Source organism: Dipodomys merriami, unplaced genomic scaffold (genome assembly GCF_024711535.1).
Source record: "Dipodomys merriami isolate MVZ:Mamm:240054 unplaced genomic scaffold, mDipMer1.0.p SCAF_110, whole genome shotgun sequence".
Taxonomy (NCBI): Eukaryota; Metazoa; Chordata; class Mammalia; order Rodentia; family Heteromyidae; genus Dipodomys; species Dipodomys merriami.
In genome coordinates this window covers 2,185,410-2,205,690 of record NW_027202383.1, presented here as the reverse complement: position 1 = coordinate 2,205,690, position 20,281 = coordinate 2,185,410, and the positions used below count along the sequence as shown (strand labels likewise).

General features: G+C 53.0%; 1 protein-coding gene across 1 annotated transcript in view; it reads right to left on the bottom strand.

Moving 5' to 3' along the window:
- Positions 1–461: 461 nt before the first annotated feature.
- Positions 462–20,281, bottom strand: part of Greb1 (growth regulating estrogen receptor binding 1) — an 81,519-nt gene continuing 61,699 nt past the window's right edge. The window contains exons 24-33 of the mRNA XM_070015209.1: positions 17,767–17,925; positions 16,644–16,786; positions 12,977–13,138; positions 11,294–11,498; positions 10,887–11,061; positions 8,776–8,994; positions 7,601–7,736; positions 5,304–5,504; positions 4,207–4,345; positions 462–2,541 (exon numbers count right to left, since the gene is read on the bottom strand). Of these exons, the coding sequence (XP_069871310.1) occupies positions 2,378–2,541; positions 4,207–4,345; positions 5,304–5,504; positions 7,601–7,736; positions 8,776–8,994; positions 10,887–11,061; positions 11,294–11,498; positions 12,977–13,138; positions 16,644–16,786; positions 17,767–17,925 (1,703 nt within the window). The 3' untranslated portion in view covers positions 462–2,377. The remainder of the gene's footprint in view (positions 2,542–4,206; positions 4,346–5,303; positions 5,505–7,600; positions 7,737–8,775; positions 8,995–10,886; positions 11,062–11,293; positions 11,499–12,976; positions 13,139–16,643; positions 16,787–17,766; positions 17,926–20,281) is intronic.

Below are 20,281 nucleotides of genomic sequence, written 5' to 3'. Positions count from 1 at the left end.
TATAATTCTCTTGATCTACTCATTAAGTGAAGAATGTCTAGGCTGTTTCTGCACAACTACATTTTTACTGCACAACACACCATAGCCAAGTTATGGGAATATCCCACAGCCTCTCTTCTAAGTACACAGTCCTCAAACTGCCCTGCTGTTTCCCCTGTCCGTCATCCTAACAAAGCCTCCAGGCCCCACCTACCTCAGCAGGAAGCCCACAGTGCTCCAGACCTTCCTTCCTGGGTAGCAGGCAGTTCTGGTTGGGGCTCCCGTCCCCTCCTTCTTTGTCTTCTGGAGGATATACTCTGTCTTCCTTTTCTCTTTCAGAAATTCCTCCATGTATTAATATAGCCCACCGCTATAGTTGGAGTCTTTAAGCAGGGAGTCCCCCAAGATTAGTGCCCACATGAATTCCTCTCAAAGTACCACAGCAAACATCCCCAAACAAACAAGAAGTGCATGATGGGCTTTATTGTTAAGACTGGGACAGGCAACAGGATTACTCTGGGGATTTTCCCCCCAAGTTTAAATTAACTAACAAAAATTGAGGAATGACACGGGAGCTGATATTTACAAAAAGACAATTTTAACTAAAGAAGGTCAGTTTTTAATCCAAAATAGGAATGGCATATACAAAGTTATCCTTATATAAACCTTGATCTAAATATTTTATATTCGTAGACTTTTAAACGGAAGGGAAGATTGACAAATTCTTTGGCATCATCTTGTAAAACAGTTTCTTCTTGGATTATTATCAATCACAGTGCTTAGAAATGTCTCAGATGGACATCGAACACATTCTGATGAGTGTATTTTTTTAGTGTCTCTAAACTTTTTCCTTTTGCCCTGGGCCACTTCAAAAGCAGTGTAGGGTGGGGACCTGGACCGTGGAGTCCAGGAGTCTGAAGTGTGCTTCTAGTTCTTTCCAGCAGTATGACCTTGGTGAGCTACACTCTTTTTTTTTTTTTTTTTTGTCGGTCGTGGGGCTTGAACTCTGGGCCTGGGCACTGTCCCTCAGTTCTTCAGCTCAAGGCGAGCGCTCTACCACTTGAGCTACAGCACCACTTCCGGTTTTCTGGTGGTTTATTGGAGATAGGAGTCTCACGGTCTCTCTGGCCCGGGCTGGCTTTGAACCGTTGAACCGCGATCCTCAGATCTCAGCCTCCTGAGTAGCTAGGATTACAGGCGTGAGCCACCAGCGCCCGGCTTGAGCTACACTCTTTAGCATCCCAACCCTTGCATCTTTGAAATGGGAGCTGTCATTGGCACACACAAGGCTGTGCAAAGGATTCAAGACAAATCGTGTACCAGCATCTGGCCCATAGGTGGCGCTCTAATATGATGCTTTAAACAGCATCCTGGCCTAGTTGATTATGAATAGGAATTCATGGCACATACCAGCTTGCTTCTCTAGGGACAGGTGAGATTCCTCCCAAAGGAAACAAGCACAAATAAGAGAAAACTAGTTAAGAAACTGAAAAAAAAAAAACTGAGCTTCAATAAATTATAATCATAAGTCTAGTTCTTAACTATCTTATATATCACTTTGGTTGCTTTTAATTGTTTTTAATCAAGTAAACAATTTAATCGTCTTTCCTTTGTAAGGCAAATTTCAGAACCAACTCAACCATCGTAATTTCCTCCGTAAAGCCCTTTTAGTTTTCAAGAAAGCTACTTTGCAATTTGGCCCTTTCTAAGAGGTAGGGTATTTGCCCTCCATTATTTTAATAGAATCTTATTTTCTTTGAAGTAAAACAACTCATTTTACCTCAGTGAGTTTGCTCGGTGAGTTTGATGCCTTTGGGCTAGTTTCTTACAGGAGCAAACTTGTAGACAATTAAATAATTCTTATGAAAATGAACCCCTTTTTGCTTCTTGTCCCTAATCTCTATGGTGAAATTGTTCCTTTGGAATATTGCTTTGTAGAAGGCTGTAGGGAAATCTACTTACTGAAATCACATCCACTGCCTGAATACTGGCACCTCAATGAGATATCTCAAGATTCTTTAGATCAAAAAGTCAAGTGTGTCATGGAAGCCTAGGAACGGCAGGACCACAGGGGGAAACCTCGTTCTTCACAAAATGCTAAACAGCCTAGGGCATTTGGTCTGGCCCAGAATGGAGTCCTGGGCTTTCAGTTCTGCCCAGCGGGGACCCATCCTCACGCTGTCTGTCACCCCTGCCTGGGCCTGCATGTCACGTGTGCCCTGAGCGGCTGCAGAGCGGACAGCCTGGGTCTATTCCAGTTCCAACATCCCGAGGTCCAAGACTTCCTTTAGCCTTAGCAGTAGGAGGATCTGAGCACCCCACTCCTCTAGGAGCTCCTCTAGGAGCTCTGCCGGCCTCTCTCTCTCTCTCTTCTTTCTCTCTCTCTCACTCCTGAATCTCAGATGTGCCGTCCAGTGAGAAAAAAGAGCGGGCGGTCCTCCTTTGCGTTGGCTGTCTGGAACTCATCCCGCAGCCGGAACTGCCACTCGTCTTCCAGCTCCAGGCGGACGACGGTCTGACGAAGTGAGTTCCGGTCCTGACAGACCACGCACAGGGTGGCACCTGCAACGGCGACGGCAGAGGGGTGAGGTTTTCCCAAAGGGCACCTGCTGCAAGGATCTCATGGGCGATGGCAAGTAGGAGGACATGGGAGGCTGTGCAGACAGGAAGAGCCGAGGGCTGGTGGCTCTCATTGCTCCGAGTGAGTGTCCATCCCAGCAAGACGGACAGTGGGACAAGGGCCTGTCGGGTCAGCCTTGGGGAGAGGACAACATGGAGGTCAAAGAAAAGCTGAAAAGCAGGGCCGGCCACCGGTGGTTCGTGCCTGTGATCCTAGCTACTCAGAAGGCTGAGATCTGAGGATGGCAGTTCAAAGCCAGCCTGAGAAGAAAAGTCCCCAAGACCATCTCCCATTAGCTTCCAATAAACTTATCTGTGTCTCAGGTGGTAGAGCACTATCCTTGAACAAAAAAAGCTTAGGGACAGGGCCCAGACCCTGAGTTCAGGCCTTAGTGCTAGCATGCACACACGTGCACACACATGCACGGGCACATGCACACACACACACACACACACACACATTGAAGAGCAGCACAGAGGAGGCAAATAGAAGGAGAGCGACATGTCTGACTGCAAATCAAGCAGTATGGACACCCGCTCTGGGCTGACACACCTGGCCCATCCCCATCTTCTCTGCTCCCTCAGGCCTGGGCTGGTTCCTACCTTCCCCCACGTGCCCAGCTAGGAGAATCCCCCCCCCCCCGCCCCGCAACGGGCACACAGCACACCCATCATTCAGAGTTCGGTGTTCATATTCCCACAAGGCTCTCTCCCTCCCTCCCTGCGTGTCCAGTCTTCGCTTTGGGGGCTGTTTCCTGAGGGCAGAGGTAGTGGGATGAACTTCACACTACTCACCCGCTCCCCCCCAGGCCTTGTGCTCCCCTGCTGGCTCCTCCAGCACCTGCTAGAGTGGAAGGCCAGCCCTGCACACGGAGGCCCACTGAGGACCCGGATGTGACTCATAGAATGAGTATCTGTGCATCTCATCCACTCCAGTAGGAAAGGAGAGGGGCTAGAGAGAGCACACAACAGTGGCCCTGAATGCTGACAGAAAGCTCTGGAAATATCCCTCCCCCACAGTATAACCCCTGCTTTCACTATATTTGATGTCAGTATAACTTATGGAGGAGATGGGGAAAAACCAGTTGTTTAAGGATACAGGTGGACCTGTTGCAACAATGAGAAGTACAAGTTGTCATGTCCAAAACTAGCTTTACAACGTCGGTGCGGGGGGGGGGGGGGGGAAGGGGGGGAAGGAGAAGGATTGGGATTGGGGGGGAGGGGGGAGGCTGGGAAGGGATGTGAAGGGTAAACAAAGGAGGAGGCTGCAATGCTTGGTAAGAAATGTACGCATTATCCTGCCCATGTAATTGTAACTCCTCTGTACAGTATGTTCACAAATAAAATAAAATAAAATTAAAAAAAAAAAAAGAGCTCTGGAAGGGGAAAACGACACAGGTGAGACTATCTGCCAGTCACCCCAAAGAAAGGGGATGTGTGTTTGTCTCTGCTCAACACGTACAAGGGGAAGAACCCCAAGAAGCTAATCATAGCTTTCTGGTACTCTCCCCTTCCTGAGCCTCAGTTTATCCAGACAGGGATCAAGCCAGAAGCCCTGCCATCAAAGACGTCAGCTCATCAAGTCAAGAAGCAGGACCGGAGTGTTACCTTTAAGAAAATGAAACTTTTTCAAGAAGCTGGCTCCCACAAAGGAGTCGCAGAGGTAGAGCAGGAGCCCGCTGAACTTCAGCTCTGCGCAGCTGGCGCTGAGAGAGTGCGGCCTGGAGCTCACATAGCAAACGGAAATCTGAAAAAGAACGGACCCAAGACTAGCGCCACTTCCATGCAGCGCTCCGTAGAGAGTGAGGGTGAGGGCTGGGGAGGCAGGGGAAGAATGGAGACATAACACTGTCCTGCTATTTCCAAACTCGTATCTAGGAGGTAGATCCAGACTTGTTACATTCATGAATTGATCCGAGATTCAGAAATGTCATGCTGTCAGAGTTGGGTGTATTGAAAGCATCTTCTATTTAGCGATGGAATCCAGTTCGCTCAGCCTCGTTCTTGCTCGTTACCAGGCAGGGATAGACAGCTGAGACGCGGGGTTCAATGCGGGTGGCCCTCAGAACCCATGGGTTCCCTCCCCATCCACGGACTCAGCCAAGCACCAATCAAAAATATCTGGGAAAACTCAGGCTCGTGCCTACATAATCCCAGCTAAATGCTTTGGAGGCTGAGATCTGAGGATCATGGTTCAAAGCCAGCCAGGGCAGACAAATCTAAAAGGTTCTTATCTCCAATTAACTAGACAAAAGCCAAACGTGAGGGCATGGCGCAAGTGGTAGAGATCCAGGCATGAGGGAAAAAGTCAAGCAAGATGACAAGGTCCCAAGTTCAAGCTCCAGTACTGGCACAAATATGCATGGATGTATACATGCATTTTTGGTATGCATGTATGTATGTATGTATGTGTATATGTATAAATATATGTGTGTACATATAGACATAGAGAGAAAAAGCTGTGACAAGTTGTATGTTACTGGACATGTGCAGGCTATTTCCCTACGCAATATAGTATTTGCAGGGGCTTTGGGCGAAAGAATGTAGTGATGGTTTAAAGTGCCCGGATGTGGCTCAGTGATCTGCCAGTGTTGTACCAGTGTCTGGTGTGCACAGGGTACTGGGTCTGATCAGTCCCCGTGGGCTCCGTCTGGGATGCCAACCCAGGGGTCCCTCCACCCCATGGGTCCCGTGGCGGGAGCTACCTGTGATCCCAGGTTGAGGTAACAGTCCACGGACAGCACGGGGTGGCTGCGGTTCTTCAGGGACAGTGGGAAGAAGCGGGGACTATGATACTGGAGGAATTTCTCGAGCAGGAGCTGGGCAGGGGCCGCCAGGAACGTGTGCTTGCTGTCCGGGGCACAGATGTACTGGGCCGGCACAATGGCCACAGAGCTGTCAGACACCTGCCAGGGAGAGCGGGGTGTGGGCGTCAGCCGAGCTGCTCATGAATTAAGAACACAAGCCTCAAGTCGGGCGCCAGTGGCTCACGCCCGTAATCCTTGCTACTCAGAAGGCTGAGATCCGAGAATCACTGTCCCAAGCAGGCCCAGACAGAAACATCCAAGCCACTCAGATTCCCAATTAACCAACAAAAAGCTGGAAGTGAAAGCATGGCTCAAGATGTAGAGTACTAGCCTTGAATACTAGCTAAGCAAAGGTACCACAAGGCCCTGAGTTCAAATCCCAGTACTGGCACAAAAATACACACACCTCAAGAATAAGATTGCCATGAAGAAAAATTAGGCTTTGTAGAAATGAGGTCTGGAAAGTGACCGATGCGAGGGGCGAGGTAGTAGCCATGGAGTCTCCCATGCAGAAAACTGAACGAATGCTCCGCAGGAAACCAAAGAAACCACAGAGACGCCTCCCCAGCACACTCCTGGGGGTAGCCACCCCCACCCCAACCTCTGGACCGTGCTCACATCATGTCCTCCCCGCCCTCCGCCCAGCCATCAGAGCCCCCCAGCCCTCACCATCACCCACGCGTCTCCCAGACAGACTGCTCAGTAAGTAAAACGGAATCAGATCCTCTGTCAGAAACAACACCACGGTTCTTTGTTGCTTCTACCGAAAAATCTAGATCTTTCCCGTGCCGGTAGCAGAAACACGTCTAGCGCTTCCCTCTCACCCAGCCTGGCTTTCCAGGCTTCCCGCTCGGGGATCTGCCCCGGGGTGGCCCTGTGGCCTTTGCATGTGGACCTCTCCTACCCCAAGCTTCTCACCACGGACTTGAACCTAACCTCTGCCTCAGCTGCAGGCTGCGCACATACTGGCGACACATACATAACTGGCAATAATGAAGTGATCTCACTCCCATGAAAGACCATAAACTAGTTCACGCTTTCCTCCACAGAATCGATGTGGAACGCAACCTAATAGAAAATAACATTATGTTCAAGATTGAAATGAAGAGTCAGAAATGACACTGAGGAACACACAAAAAAAATTAAGAGTTTTAAAGGTATATCAATCAGAAGGGGTGACATTGTCCAAGAAGAATGTACTGGTTATCTAACTTACGTAACTGTAACCCCTCTGTATATTACCCTTCTAATAATAATAACACCAGCTGGGTGCTGGTGGCTCACTCCTGTAATCCAACCTGGGCAGGAAAGTCCATGCGACTCTTATCTCCAATGAATGAGCAGAGAACCAGAAGCAGCACTGTGGCTCAAAATGGTAGAATGCTAGCCTTGAGCAAAAGAGTTCAGGGACAGCGCCCAGGCTCTGAGTTCAAGGCCCATGACCATCATCTCCCCACCCCCGGCCAAAAAAAGGAAGAAGAAGAAATATGATAAAGATCCCAATTCTTCTCAATTGGAACTATAATTCCAACACAATTTCAGTTGACGAAGCCCCAGTGGTGTTGCCTTAGCTCAGTGGCTCCTAAGTTCTCCTGTGCGGCCTCCTAGTTTTAGGGGCTGCTATTCTGTATAAGAAATGAGGGTGGGCTGGGGGGGTGGAGCTAATGTCTGAATCTAGGCCTGGCCCAGCTCAGCGAAGAGTCGGCAGAGACCAAGAAGGGCAGAGACAAGGCAAAGAAGCTGGTATTGGAGCTAGGATTCAAGGCTGGCTGCAGGTGAAAAACAAGGACCTCAGGCAGAGGTAACAAAACTCTGGGACTCTCTCCATGTCACCTTAAACTGCCTGCACCTGCCCAGTCAGAGCCGTCTCCATATGCTCTCTCGCGGACAGCCCCTCACTAAGCAGCCTGTAGGGCCGGGCTAATGGCTCCTTGGCCAGGCACCATCTCAGGGGCCCCTGCCATTCCTGACCCAGCAGCGTGGCCAAGGCCCACAGCAAAGGCTGTGCATCGAGTAGCAACTTAGAACATCCCGGTTAAAGTCCGTGAGAGAGACTCCCTACGGCTTGGTGCCAATTCAGTATCTTTGCTAACACCAGAGAGACCAGGAGGCGCCCGCCATGGCTCGCTCCTCAGCTCTCACGCCCCACGGCCCAGCTATGGCCTGGCCTCGTGCCTGCCACGCACCGTGCTCACCTTGGACGTGATATGGAAGGACCTGTGTCCGCCCACGGCGATCTGCTTCTTCATCACGCTGAAGCGGTTGAAGCGGCAGAGCAGGAGGCCGGCGCTGTGCAGCCTCAGGTTGAAGTCCACGTCGTCACACGTGAACCTGACCGAGCAGAGGAGCCCATCGGACCGGCCCAGCGCCCCGGCCCACCGCCACTCCCTCGAGGCCTGCAGCGAGGCCGGGTCATGGGGGTGGGTGGGCTTTGCTCCCATCTCCAGGCCTTATTCTAGGGGAACACTCGGGAGGCTGAGCCAAGGGAAGGGGGGAACCAGCACAGCCCCAGGGTAAGCGTGGGTGCTTGTTCTAGCTGAGGGACAGGCTCGAGAGAAGGTACCTGGCTACGCTGAAAGCTGCCAAGTGGCAGGAGGCAGGCTGCAGGCAGGTGGCCAGCCCACACCCCTGAGCGGATCGGCGTGGGCACATGCCACTGCCTGGCCTATGAACACACTCAACCAACACCTTTCCACAGCTAGACACCGGAAGCTACTCATGGAAATCATTTCGTTGTTTTTTCCAATGGGGAGGCTCTTTTTAAAACAAAGGAGACATATTTGTACCCAGGCACCAGTAACTCACACCTGTGATCCTAGCTACTCAGGAGGCTGAGATCCGAGGATCTCAGTTTGAAGCCAGCCCAGGCAGACAAATCCATGGGACTCTTAGCTCCAATTAACCACCAAAAGGCTAGAAGTGGAGCTGCAGCTCAAGTGGTAGAGCACCAGCAGCCTTGAGTTGAAAAAGCTAAGGGGCAGCTCCCAGGCCCTGAGTTCAAGCTCTAGGATCAGAAAACAGACACAAAAACAAAGTGAGGTATTTGAAGAGGGAGCCCCAAACACACAATACACAGCACGAGTGAGCTGATGAATGAAGCAGAATAACTTTATGGCAATAGGCAACGTTATACAGCACTGGATATGGGTGAGGACTGGAAGCCAGGCCAACGCTGTGGGCAGAGCCTCTGTTGGGCTGTCCTACAGGTGGAGGTGCGGGGACATCTGTGGGGTCTGCCCAAGGCCCTCCCCGCGCCCACCCCATGCTCAGGGCCCCGGGAGCGGCCGCCCTGCTCCCCTCGCCCAGCTGGTGCCCAGGGCACCCCTCCGCACACCCACGCTGGGCTCCCCACACGGGGCCTGGCGCTCACCGGTTCTGGTTGTACTGCACATTCTGCGTGAGATCCACATTGAGGATGATGAAGTCGTGCACGTGGCAGTGGGAGAACGGCTCTCGCACCTGGCTCTGCCTCGTCTTGCTGGCCCATTTCCGCAGGCCGATCAGGGCGTAGTGCGTGATGTTCGGGGAGGTCTCGATGTGCTGCATGATGTGCTTCAGAGAGACGCTCCTCTCCGACCACGAGAAGTCCCTGCGGGAGGCGTCCGTGATGCCCCAGGCTGACGGGCCTCCGGGCGGCAGCGCGGCTTCGCGCCCGCAGGGCTGGCGCAGACCGCGGCCACCACCGCCCTCCAGGGGCAGGCGCCGCGCCACGCATTTCATCTTTGTGGTCATTTCCTTCTGTGGCACAGGCTCTCACCCGTGTCCTTAACTTAGGTCGTAACTCATTTAAGCCTCACAAGAAAGGGTAGCCTGGGTATCAACACCCTCAAAGGTGATGAAATTAGACCCCAAAATGATCTAGTTGCCGCTATGAAGTCACATCACAAGGCCTAACAAAGCCAGGAGCTGGCGTCACGTTAGCAGGAGAGCCCGATGGAGCCAAGAGGGACACCTCTGGAATTCTCATGTCTGCTCCTTCACATGGGGTTGATTAATCAGGCGTGCTCAGTTTGCAAGAACTTCTGTCTGTCTATCCTAAGTATGAACCTTTCCTTCTCCTGAGGGTACTGGGGTTTGAACTCGGGGCTTTGTGTTGCTAGGCAGGCGCTCTACCCTGTAAGTCACACCTTCAGACATTAATGCTCTAGAAATTTTTTGTTTGGTTGGTTTTTGTCAGTCGTGGGGCCTGAACTCTGGGCCTGGGCGCTGTCCCTCAGCTCTTTAACTCAAGGCTAGCGCTCTACCACTTGAACCACAGCGCCACTTCTGGCTTTTTCTGCTTATGTGGTGCTGAGGAATTGAACCCAGGCCTCATGCATACAAGGCAAGCACTCTACCACTGAGCCACCTTCCCAGCCCCTGCTCTAACAATTTTTAAGACAGGGTCTCATTGTTAGCCTGGCCTGCCATGGAATGACAAGTATGTACTGCCTCAGCCAGCTTTTCTCTGTTAAGGTGGTAAGTGGAGAACGCTTGCCATTGCTGGCCTTGAACCTCAATCCTCTTGATGTCAGCCTCCCATGTGTCTGGGACAACAAGCATGAGCCACCACTGCCTGGCTTCTTTTCATTGTGTGTGTGTGTGTGCGCGCGCGCGTGCACGCGCACGCGTGTGTGTGCTATAAACATGCATTTACTGTATATGCATATACTTACTATATACACATATATTTACTGAATGTTATTTACTATACGCATATGTACCTATTCAAGACATATACAAACATATGCATGTGTGTGTACACACAGTAACTCTACAGTGCGTATGTATTCTGTGCCTTGGTAACGGATTGGAAGGATGTGAAGAAAGCTGGGCTGGGTTTGGAACATGGGTCCTGCCACAGGCAGGCGGTGGCCTTCCTCAAAGGTGACACAGGGCCCCTGGCTGAGGGCTCTGTGCGTGGACGGAGGCTGTACCCCTGGGCCCCTCCCTGCCCAGCTCCCAGGGGCAGCCCGTGTACCCCCCATCCCCCCCATCCCCCTCCCCTGCCCCGCTCCCCAGGGCAGCCTGCATCCCCCCCATCCCCCTCCCCTGCCCCGCTCCCCAGGGCAGCCCGCATCCCCCGCATCCCCCCATCCCCCTCCCCTGCCCCGCTCCCCAGGGGCAGCCTGCGTCCCCCCCATCCCCCCCCCCGCGTTCCTCCCCATCCCCCACGTCCCTCCCCCTGCCCTGCTCCCCAGGGCAGCCCAAGTCCCCCCCATCCCCCGCGTCCCCCTCCCCTGCCCCGCTCCCCAGGGCAGCCTACGTTCCCCCCATCCCCCCCCCCGACCGCCATCCCCCGCGCCCCCCTCCCCTGCCCAGCTCCCCTGGGCTGCCTACGTTCCCCCCATCCCCCCCGACTGCCATCCCCCGCGCCCCCCTCACCGGCCCCGCTCCCCAGGGCAGCCTACGTTCCCCCCATCCCCCTCCCCTGCCCCGCTCCCCAGGGCAGCCTACGTTCCCCCCATCCCCCCCACCCCCCATCCCCCGCGCCCCCCTCACCGGCCCCGCTCCCCGGCGCAGTCCACATCCACGGCATTCCACATGACACAGGAGTCGTCGGAAATCACGATGAACGGCCAGATGTCCTGGGGCTTGATCCCAAGCTCCTCCTGCCGGCTCCGCTCCAGCTCCAGGTTACGGTAGGACAGCTCCTTGATCAGGAAGTGGGCAGCCCCTGGAACGAACGGACATGTCCAACGCGGGTCTGCCCTGTACTCTCACGCCAGGAAGGACCTCATGCCACGCCAGGCCGGCGCCATGTCCTTCCTCCACTGCCCGCCGATGAGGAAAACGCCCCTCGCCAGCCTGCTCACGTGGTAGAGTACCTGCCTAGCAAGCGTGGGGTCCTGAGTTCAAACCCCAGTGCCGTGAAATGGCCAGCCAGTGGGGGTGGGGGAAACACCTACCAACGCCAGCACTGTTGAAGATGCTCGGGAGCACCAGCATGATGTGGTTGGGCCAGTACTTCTTATAAATGGCCATTTCATACTCCTTGACCACCAGCACGTGCAAATGGCTGGCTCCGTCCATCGCGTGGTACAGATTAAAGAGCCCGTGCTCGTGGCGGCCCGTGGTTGGAGTGAATGTTGGGCTTTTGATGCATTCGTGACTCTGCAAAGGAGAAGTATGTAGTGGAGCGTATGCAAACTCTCCCCCTCCATCCACAGAAGATGGGGTCTCACTTCTACACCCCTCGAGCCCCAGGGAGATGTGCGACTCCATTGTACCAATAAAATGCAGCAAAAATGATACGGTGCCAGTTCCGTTGCCCGTGAGGGAGCCTGGGCTAGCCTGGCACGAGAGGCTCAGCAGAGATGCCAGGCCCGCCCCAGCCAGCTGCCGGCCCCATCAGCCGGCTCAGACGCAAGAGTGAACACAACTCAGCCCCCAGGACACGGCCAGTGACCCTCACCCAGGCTGCAGGTCCCCAGAAGAAGCAGCCAAATACTGCTGGGTTCAAAAACTAGCCCCTATCCACAAACCAAACCCATCGCCCTCTCCTAGGAGACTGTTTTCTGGCTGCATTAGGGCTTCTCCCTCTGAATCTCTCAAAGCACCCGCTGTATAGGTGTGTCCACAGCCGGTGCTCATGGCTGATGACTGAGAGGCGGTCATGGATAAGTGTGTCCTCTTCTGACAAATCCACCGACATGGCTGGGACAGCCTTTTACCCAAGGCCCCTTGGGAGCTTGGCACAAGATGGCCGGTGCTCACAGGTGTCTGGCATTCAGGAGGAGGAGGGGCAGTGTCCTCCGTGTGGCCTGTTTGTTCCTTAGGGCTGGGTGAAAAGCTGGCAGTGGACTTTGGGCTGTCACACTGGACCTGCCGGCCCAGGAGCCCAGCGAGGAGCATCTGCAGAGGAGGAATGGCATCCGGGGTCAGGGGTCAATAAGGACAGTCTCTTCATGAGATAAAGGAAATGGATCTGCTAAGCCATGCCCTGAAGTCCTTATGGGTGAGTGGTAGATGTCAGGGATTTGCCTCCAGAGATACAGGAAGAAGAGTGAAGAGAGAAAACACACGTAGCTGTGAGTGAGTGTGGAAGTTGGGTGATGGGCTCCTATTCTCTCTACCTCAGCCTGTGCGGAAGGATCTACCATGACATTACAGCAACGAGGAATGAGGGGAGGCTGAGATCTGAGGATCATGGTTTGAAGCCAGCCCAGGCAGGAAAGCCTGTGAGATTACCTTCAACTAGCCACCAAAAAAAAAGCTGAAGCAGAGGTGGAACTCAAGTGGTACAGCACTGTCCTCCAGCAAAAAAGCTAAGGGAGAGCGTAAGGCCCTGAGTTCAAATCCCAGTACTACCACACACACATAAAAAGAAAAAAGAAAAGAGGGATGAACATCTTAACAACTCTGGACACCTTCAGTAATGGTGCCAGAGCTTCTCAAGAATTACTCCCCAACTGTACAGATGAGGAACCTGGCTTGGATATGAAGTGGCAAGTTCCCCTGAATCTAGTGTGCGGCAGCGCACGCCAAGTCCCGTGTTGTTTCTGGACTTGTCAGGAAGCCATGCAGCTGGGACCCCAGCTCGGGGATCCCCCGCAGCCGCTCCCAGGCACCCCGCAGAGCCCAGGCCATACCTTGTCGGTAACGAGGGGCAGACGCATGCTCTCCAGCTGGCCTCCGGGTTGGCTGAAGACAAAATGATGCTCCTTGGACTTGGGGATGATGAAGTGGAGCTGGATTTCCTCTCCTAGCATGGAGTAAGAGAAGGCAAAGGCGTGCAGGGTGGACTCATAGAGCTGGGGTGTGAGGGAAAGGACAGAGCTTGCCATCAGAGTCCGGCTTATTCCCCAGAACCCAGGCCCTTCCTGGCCACGACCATCCCTGCCCCACAGCGCAAGAAACCCAGAGGACGGCTCAAGTATAACTGACACGGGTCTGGCACCCGGCAAGCGCGCCCAGGCCACGCCCATCCCCATCCGGAACCCAGATCAGGCTCCACCCCATCCTGTCACAACACCCGGCCTCACGCCCCCAGGACTGTAGAGTTGACGTAGGGCCTCATTCTGGGTTGTCAAATAAAGCATTCATGCCATAGAGTTCATTTTTTTTTAAAGTTAGCCGTGTGTTTTTCCATTGTTGGCACACTGAAACCAGCTCTTAATAAGACAATAATAGCCAGGCACTGGTGGCTCACGCCTGTAATCCTAGCTACTCAGGAGGCTGAGATCTGAAGATCATGGTTCAAAGCCAGCCCAGGCAGGAAAGTCCATGAGACTCTTATCTCCAATAAACTACTCAGAAAACTGGAAGTGGTGCTGTGGCTCAAGTGGTAGAGCGCTAGCCTTGAGCTGAAGAGCTGAGGGGCAGCACCCATGCCCAGAGTTCAAGCCCCACAACTGACAATAATAATAATAATAATAATAATAATAATAATAATAATAATAATAATAATAATAGCCAGGCACCAGTGGTTCACATCTATAATCCTAGCTACTCAGGAGACTGAGATCTGAGGAGCATAGTTCAAAGCCAGCTAGGGCCAGGACAGAAAAGTCAATGAGACTCTTATCTCCAATTAACCACCAAATAAAAATATAAAAAGCCTGCAGTAGAGTTGTGACTCAAGTGGTAAAGCGTTAGCCTTGAACAAAAAAGCTCAGGGACCGGCTCTGCATTCAAGCCCCAGGACTGAACCCCTGACAACAACAACAACAACAACAATAATAACCACACAAGCTAGCACATTTGTGGCAGGCACTAATGGTCCTAAGGTTGATCATTCAGCCTCCTCTTCCCAGCCACGCCCCGTGTCTGCGCTCTTCCCAGCCCGCGCCCTATGTCTGCGCTCTGCTGCTCTGGCATGCCTTCCTGCCTGGCTTTGCCCTCAGCTCAGGCAGCCTGCTGCGGGTCCTACACTGACCCTCAGCTCTCAACTGACAGGCCTGGTGGGGGTGCTTGGCATCCCCAGGGCTCAGAGGGAGGCGGGCACCTGGCACATCCTACTTCCAAGTCTGCTACTGTTCCTTTGGGAACAGAGTTTGGCTCTAGGGCTGCAGGTGAGTGAGGGTGCAAGGGAGGATGGGAAGGCTTGGGGGGTGCAGAGTAGAGAAGAAGTGGGGGGCACAGGTGCTGGAAACAACAGTCAGGGGCTGTCAGGGGCCTCGTCATCGCTTGCTGGACTGGCTCTCTGTCTGTGTCCCCCAGAGCCATGTGTCCTGTGACCACAGGCCAGGTGTGGCCCAGACAGCCCCCCCACCCCCGCCCCGCCACCCCCTCCTGCTCGCTGGCCTTCCGCTTACGCAGCCCAACAGTGGGAAAGACACTTTGTTTTAAGCAAAACAAAAAAAATCACTGCTGAAACTTACTGATCAGTGACTAAACCTGAGTTTCAGAATCAAGAAAATATTTTCACATGTATATTTTTTTCTTTGAAAGAAAAACTTCATCTCCAAGCTGAGAAAAAATGATTAAAGGGTTTCTCTTTGGTCAGTGGGGTTAACGCATAATTTGATCCTTAAAAAAATAAAAATGTTCAAGCCAGGTGCCTGTGACTTCCACTTATAATCCTAGCTACTCAGGAGGTTGAGATCTGAGGATCATGGTTCAAAGCCAGCCTGGACAGGAAACTCCATGAAACTCTTATCTCCAATGAACCACCAGAAAACCGGAAGTGGTGCTGTGGCTCAAGTGGTAGAGCGCTAGCCTTGAGCTAAAGAGCTCAGGGACAGCGCCCAGGCCCAAAGTTCAAGCCCCATGACCGACAAAAAAAAAAAATTGCTCAAGTGATCACAGGTGTCTCACACTGTAACTTTAGCTATTTAGGAGGCTGAGATCTGAGGGTGATAGTTCAAAGCCAGCCCAGGCAGCAAAGTTCCTAAGACTCTTATCTTCAATAAGCCATTTGAAAAAAATAGCTGGAAATGGAACTGTGGCTCAAGTGGTAGAACACTACTCTTGAGCTAAAAAAGCAGCTGCTCAAGGATTGTGCCCAGGTCCCAAGTTTAAGCCCAAAGTCCAGCACCAATAATAATAATAATAACGTTCAAGATAAACCAGGTTCTGGTGGCTTCTCATGCCTGTAATTCTAGCTACTGAAGAGGTTGAGATCTGAAGATCACTAAAGTCAGCCCTGAAAGAAAAGTCCTATGAGATTCTTATCTCCAATTAACCAGTAAAAAAAAGTCAAAAGTGGACCTGTGGTTCAAATGGTAGAACACCAGCTGTGAACAGCAAAAAAAAAGTAAGAGTATAAGGCCCTGAGTTCAAACCTTAGTATCCCAAATAAAAACTATTCATATGCAGTTTCTAATTTCCTCTACAGTAAAAGTGACAGTCTTCAAGTTGATTAGCTCCTTAGAGCTCTATCTGAAAAACCCCCATGTCTCTCTAGTCCCTGAGACCTCTGCGGCCTGATCTCCACCTTCTTCCCAGCTACCTTCCTCCAACCCCAGCCCTTACACCTCTTTGCTCCAGCAATGCCCGACCACGCCCTCTCTGCATATACCGGTCCCTCCCCTTGCCCCGGCCAGGTCCCCTCTCCTGCTAAGCCCTCTCTCTCATCCCCACCTGAACAGTGAAGGCTGCATATGGTTTATCTGAGCTGCGTGGCGGCAGCAGGATTTCAGGTCTGGGAATATCAAGTGGATGACAGGTTTGGGATTTTTCTGAATGGGGATGCTCCACCTGTGTCTTCACTCATTGAATGAGGATCTCAGCAGATTTAGGTGAGGATGAAGTAAGAACCTGACAGGGCGGCTTCCTAGCCTGGATGGAGTACCCAGGTGTGATTACACCTGCTAACCAGCCGGAGCCGGAGCCATATATGCATATCTAGGTCAAATATTGTCTCTCCTGGGAAGGGGTGGGAAGGGCTGGTGCATGGGAAGTATGCAAGTGCACTGCCTGGCATCTACTAGGTCCCCAATAATGACAGTCTGTCCCCTTATCTCTATCATTCCGCTCTCCTGAAATCTGGCTCAGGTGTGCAGATTCCTTGTAGGCTGTGAGCCCCAAGGACAGGGACAAGGACAGGGACAGAGTTCTGTGTTCCAGGACTTGGTTTGCACTAAGCCCTCAGGAAGTGTCCGTGGCACCAGAACTAACGTCTGGAATTGCCAGGACAAAAGACAACCATGACCCCCTCCCCCACCCCCAGAGAACCTGGGAGAGTCACTGCTCTGTGGTATGAATAGCACGTTCACCAGTGAGCATCAGAACCGGGGACGAACCATGGGCCAGGAAGCCAGGGCCCCCCAAACTCCAAGCCCCCATGCCGGAATGAAAGCAGGCCCCACGGCCTACCTGGTAGCGGGGATGGAAGCCCATGTACTGGTGGCACTGCTCGCAGTGGTGGTAGGTGTTATACGCCGCGTACTTGGACAACCTCATCCGGGCCGTCTGACGCCGCACATAAAGGTCCTCGGGCTTCCGGGACATCCCTCTGTCTGCACAAGATTGCCCAGTGTCAATGAGCAGCAGGAGTCCACACGAAGATGTCACCCATGCCTACTCAAACCCTGGGTGACCTAGCTGCTCAGGAGGCTGAGCGCGGAGGATCAAGGTTCAAAGCCAGCTGGGGCAGGAAAGTCCATAAGACTCTTACCTCCAATTAACTACCAAAAAAGTGGTAGAATGCCAGCCTTGAGTGAAAATGCTAAGGGACAGTGCTCAGGCCCTGAGTTCAAACCTCGATACTGGTGTGTGTGTGCACATGCCCATGTGCAAGCACACACCCCCACCCCCACCATAAAAGCAACAGGAATCCAGGCAAACATTTCCCAAATAGAGTGAAGTGCAAAAGATAAGCACCACTGACAGAACCATGAGGGTCCGTGAGGACTCTCCTTCCTGAGTGACTCGGCTGGTCAAAGGAGACACAGTGTCTCTGGGGGAAACTGAGGAAGACACAGCTCATACCATGTCTCATGAAATATTTCATAAACACATTTAAGGATCCATTATACAACAAGCGGAATCGATTGCAACTAAATACATGAATATCATGATGCTGATGAGCTGCCTCAGTAATTTTTTTTTCAAATGATGTGGCGATAATAATGTGAGTTTTTTGGGGGGTGATGGAAGAGGGGTTTGGGGCCAGTCCTGGATTTTGAACTCAGGGCCTAGGCGCTGTCCCTGAGCGTCTTTACTCAAGGCTAGTGCTCTACCACTTGAGCCATAGCTCCACCTCTGGCTTTTTGGTGGTTAATAAAGAATCCCACGGATCTGTCTGACCTCAGCCTCCCGAGTCAGTACAATTACAGGCATGAGCCACTGGCTCCCAGCTTCTATCTTAGTTCTGAGCCGGCCATGGTGGCGCACTGGTTACCACCAGCCTTCATCACTACCAAGGTGCAGCACAGCACAGCAGAGTTCCATCTGTGTGTAAAGGGCTATGCCCAGGTACTCGGCAAGCAGGGCTGACCTTCGCTCTTCACACTCTGATGGTGCGAACAAATCAGACTGGCGTCCTCATACTTCGGGTCATGGATGACATAGTCGAAAGGTATCTTCCGGAAGAGCTCCAGGTCCGGCCAGGGGTCCGTGAGCTGGAGATAGCGCCAGTCCGATTCCTCCTGGAGGTCTGCAAGATTGGCACACATAGATACTAGTGAGGCAAAATAGAAGGTGAGAATGAGTTTTTTAAACTGTGGCCGAGGATGATGCATGGCGTATAGCTCTTAGTCATCTGTGGGTTCCCAGGAAAACCCATCCTATCAGGAGCTTCTGGCCCAGCTGAACTTCGGCATGGTCCTAAGAAGGCAAGCATGTGCATGAAGTGCTGTGTGCATCCAGAGGCCCTGAGCTGTGCCCTGCAGGGCGCCTGCCCTCTGCCCTTCATGTTGACCTTCGCCCGTCCCAAAGGCCTGCCAGACCGCAGACCTGCGCCTCTGCACTGGCTGCCTCTTCTGATACCACCAAATGTGGCCCAAACCACATGTTTACCATCTCCCACCAAGACAGGTACAACCTGTGCTGCGCTGCTCACCAGAGCTTGCTAGCTAAAAAAGGAAAACAGGCCCACTAGCCCAATTCCAATGGTGTTGTACAGACAGGATGAACCGTATTGCACGCGTCACGTATTCAACCAAGCGCGCATACAAGGGGAGGATTCCAAAGGTGTAACTCCTTTGAACAACTAACTTGTGGTCTAACCAAATCAATACCTGGATCTAGAACTTCGAGGGGGAGGAGAAGCCACAGGAAGCAGACGGAGAGGGGGCCGTGGGAGAATGCAGTCATGATAGTCAATGTATATATGCAAATTAAATAGGAAGCTGAAAGGATGGGCGGGGGTGGAAGAAATGAGGAGGATGGTGAAAGGAGAGACATTGATCAAGATGTATTGCGTTCTCCTTTGTACAACTACTTAAAGACACGAAGCAAATTAATGTATATTAGTGTGTTAGTAATATATTGGTGCATTATATTATTTAATATTGGTATATTAATACATCAATGTTTATATGTATATATATATAGGTAAGTCACATACACTACACACTTCCTATTATGGGCAGTAGACAAGTTCAAAAGGAGGAAGTGGAGGAAGGACTTTTATATATTGGGTGGCTGCTCAGAAATCAGGAATCATTATCATTTTGCAAGAGAAAACTGAGTCAACTGAGAATTTAATAGACTTTGAAGTCTGGTGAAGTGGTTTCAAACTCTGTCTTTTATATTTGGCAGATCTTAAGAAAGCAGAATGACAGAAGTGCAACAATCCTGCTCATCTTCGTCCAAAATACTGCCCAAATACTGTGGGGAAAGCCACGGAAGCTCTGAGCTCAGCTGAGGACCCTCCCCCTCCCCCCCAAGCAGGAGCACAGGCTCTGAGCTCAGCTGAGGACCCTCCCCCTCCCCCCCCAAGCAGGAGCACAGGCTCTGAGCTCAGCTGAGGACCCTCCCCCTCCCCCCCCCAAGCAGGAGCACAGGCTCTGAGCTCAGCTGAGGACCCTCCCCCTCCCCCCCAAGCAGGAGCACAGGCTCTGAGCTCAGCTGAGGACCCTCCTCCTCCCCTCCCCCCCCAAGCAGGAGCACAGGCTCTGAGCTCAGCTGAGGACCCTCCTCCTCCCCTCCCCCCCCAAGCAGGAGCACAGGCTCTGAGCTCAGCTGAGGACCCTCCCCCTCCCCCCCAAGCAGGAGCACAGACTCTGAGCTCAGCTGAGGACCCTCCCTCCCCCCCCCCAAGCAGGAGCACAGGCTCTGAGCTCAGCTGAGGACCCTCCCCCTCCCCCCCCAAGCAGGAGCACAGGCTCTGAGCTCAGCTGAGGACCCTCCCCCCACCCCCAAGCAGGAGCACAGGCTCTGAGCTCAGCTGAGGACCCTCCCCCTCCCCCTCCCCCCCCCAAGCAGGAGCACAGGCTCTGAGCTCAGCTGAGGACCCTCCCCCTCCCCCTCCCCCCCCCAAGCAGGAGCACAGACTCTGAGCTCAGCTGAGGAACCTCCCTCCCCCCCCCCCAAGCAGGAGCACAGGCTCTGAGCTCAGCTGAGGACCCTCCCCCTCCCCCCCAAGCAGGAGCACAGGCTCTGAGCTCAGCTGAGGACCCTCCCCCTCCCCCCCAAGCAGGAGCACAGGCTCTGAGCTCAGCTGAGGACCATCCCCCTCCCCCTCCCCCCCAAGCAGGAGCACAGACTCTGAGCTCAGCTGAGGACCCTCCCCCTCCCCCCCAAGCAGGAGCACAGGCTCTGAGCTCAGCTGAGGACCCTCCCTCCCCCCCCCCCAAGCAGGAGCACAGGCTCAGGGCTAGACAGCAGAAGGCCCCAAGCCATTGCGAGTGCTCATGGCCAGGTGGCAATAGCTCGCACACAAGGGGGTCTTCCCACATGGGTGGCAGTCATCTGCCAGACCAAGGCCACAGCCCCCAGGCAGGAATACGAAGCGGGGATGCGGTTCACAGAGGCTTAGAGCCAGGCCTGTCTCAGGCACCCAGGTCTGC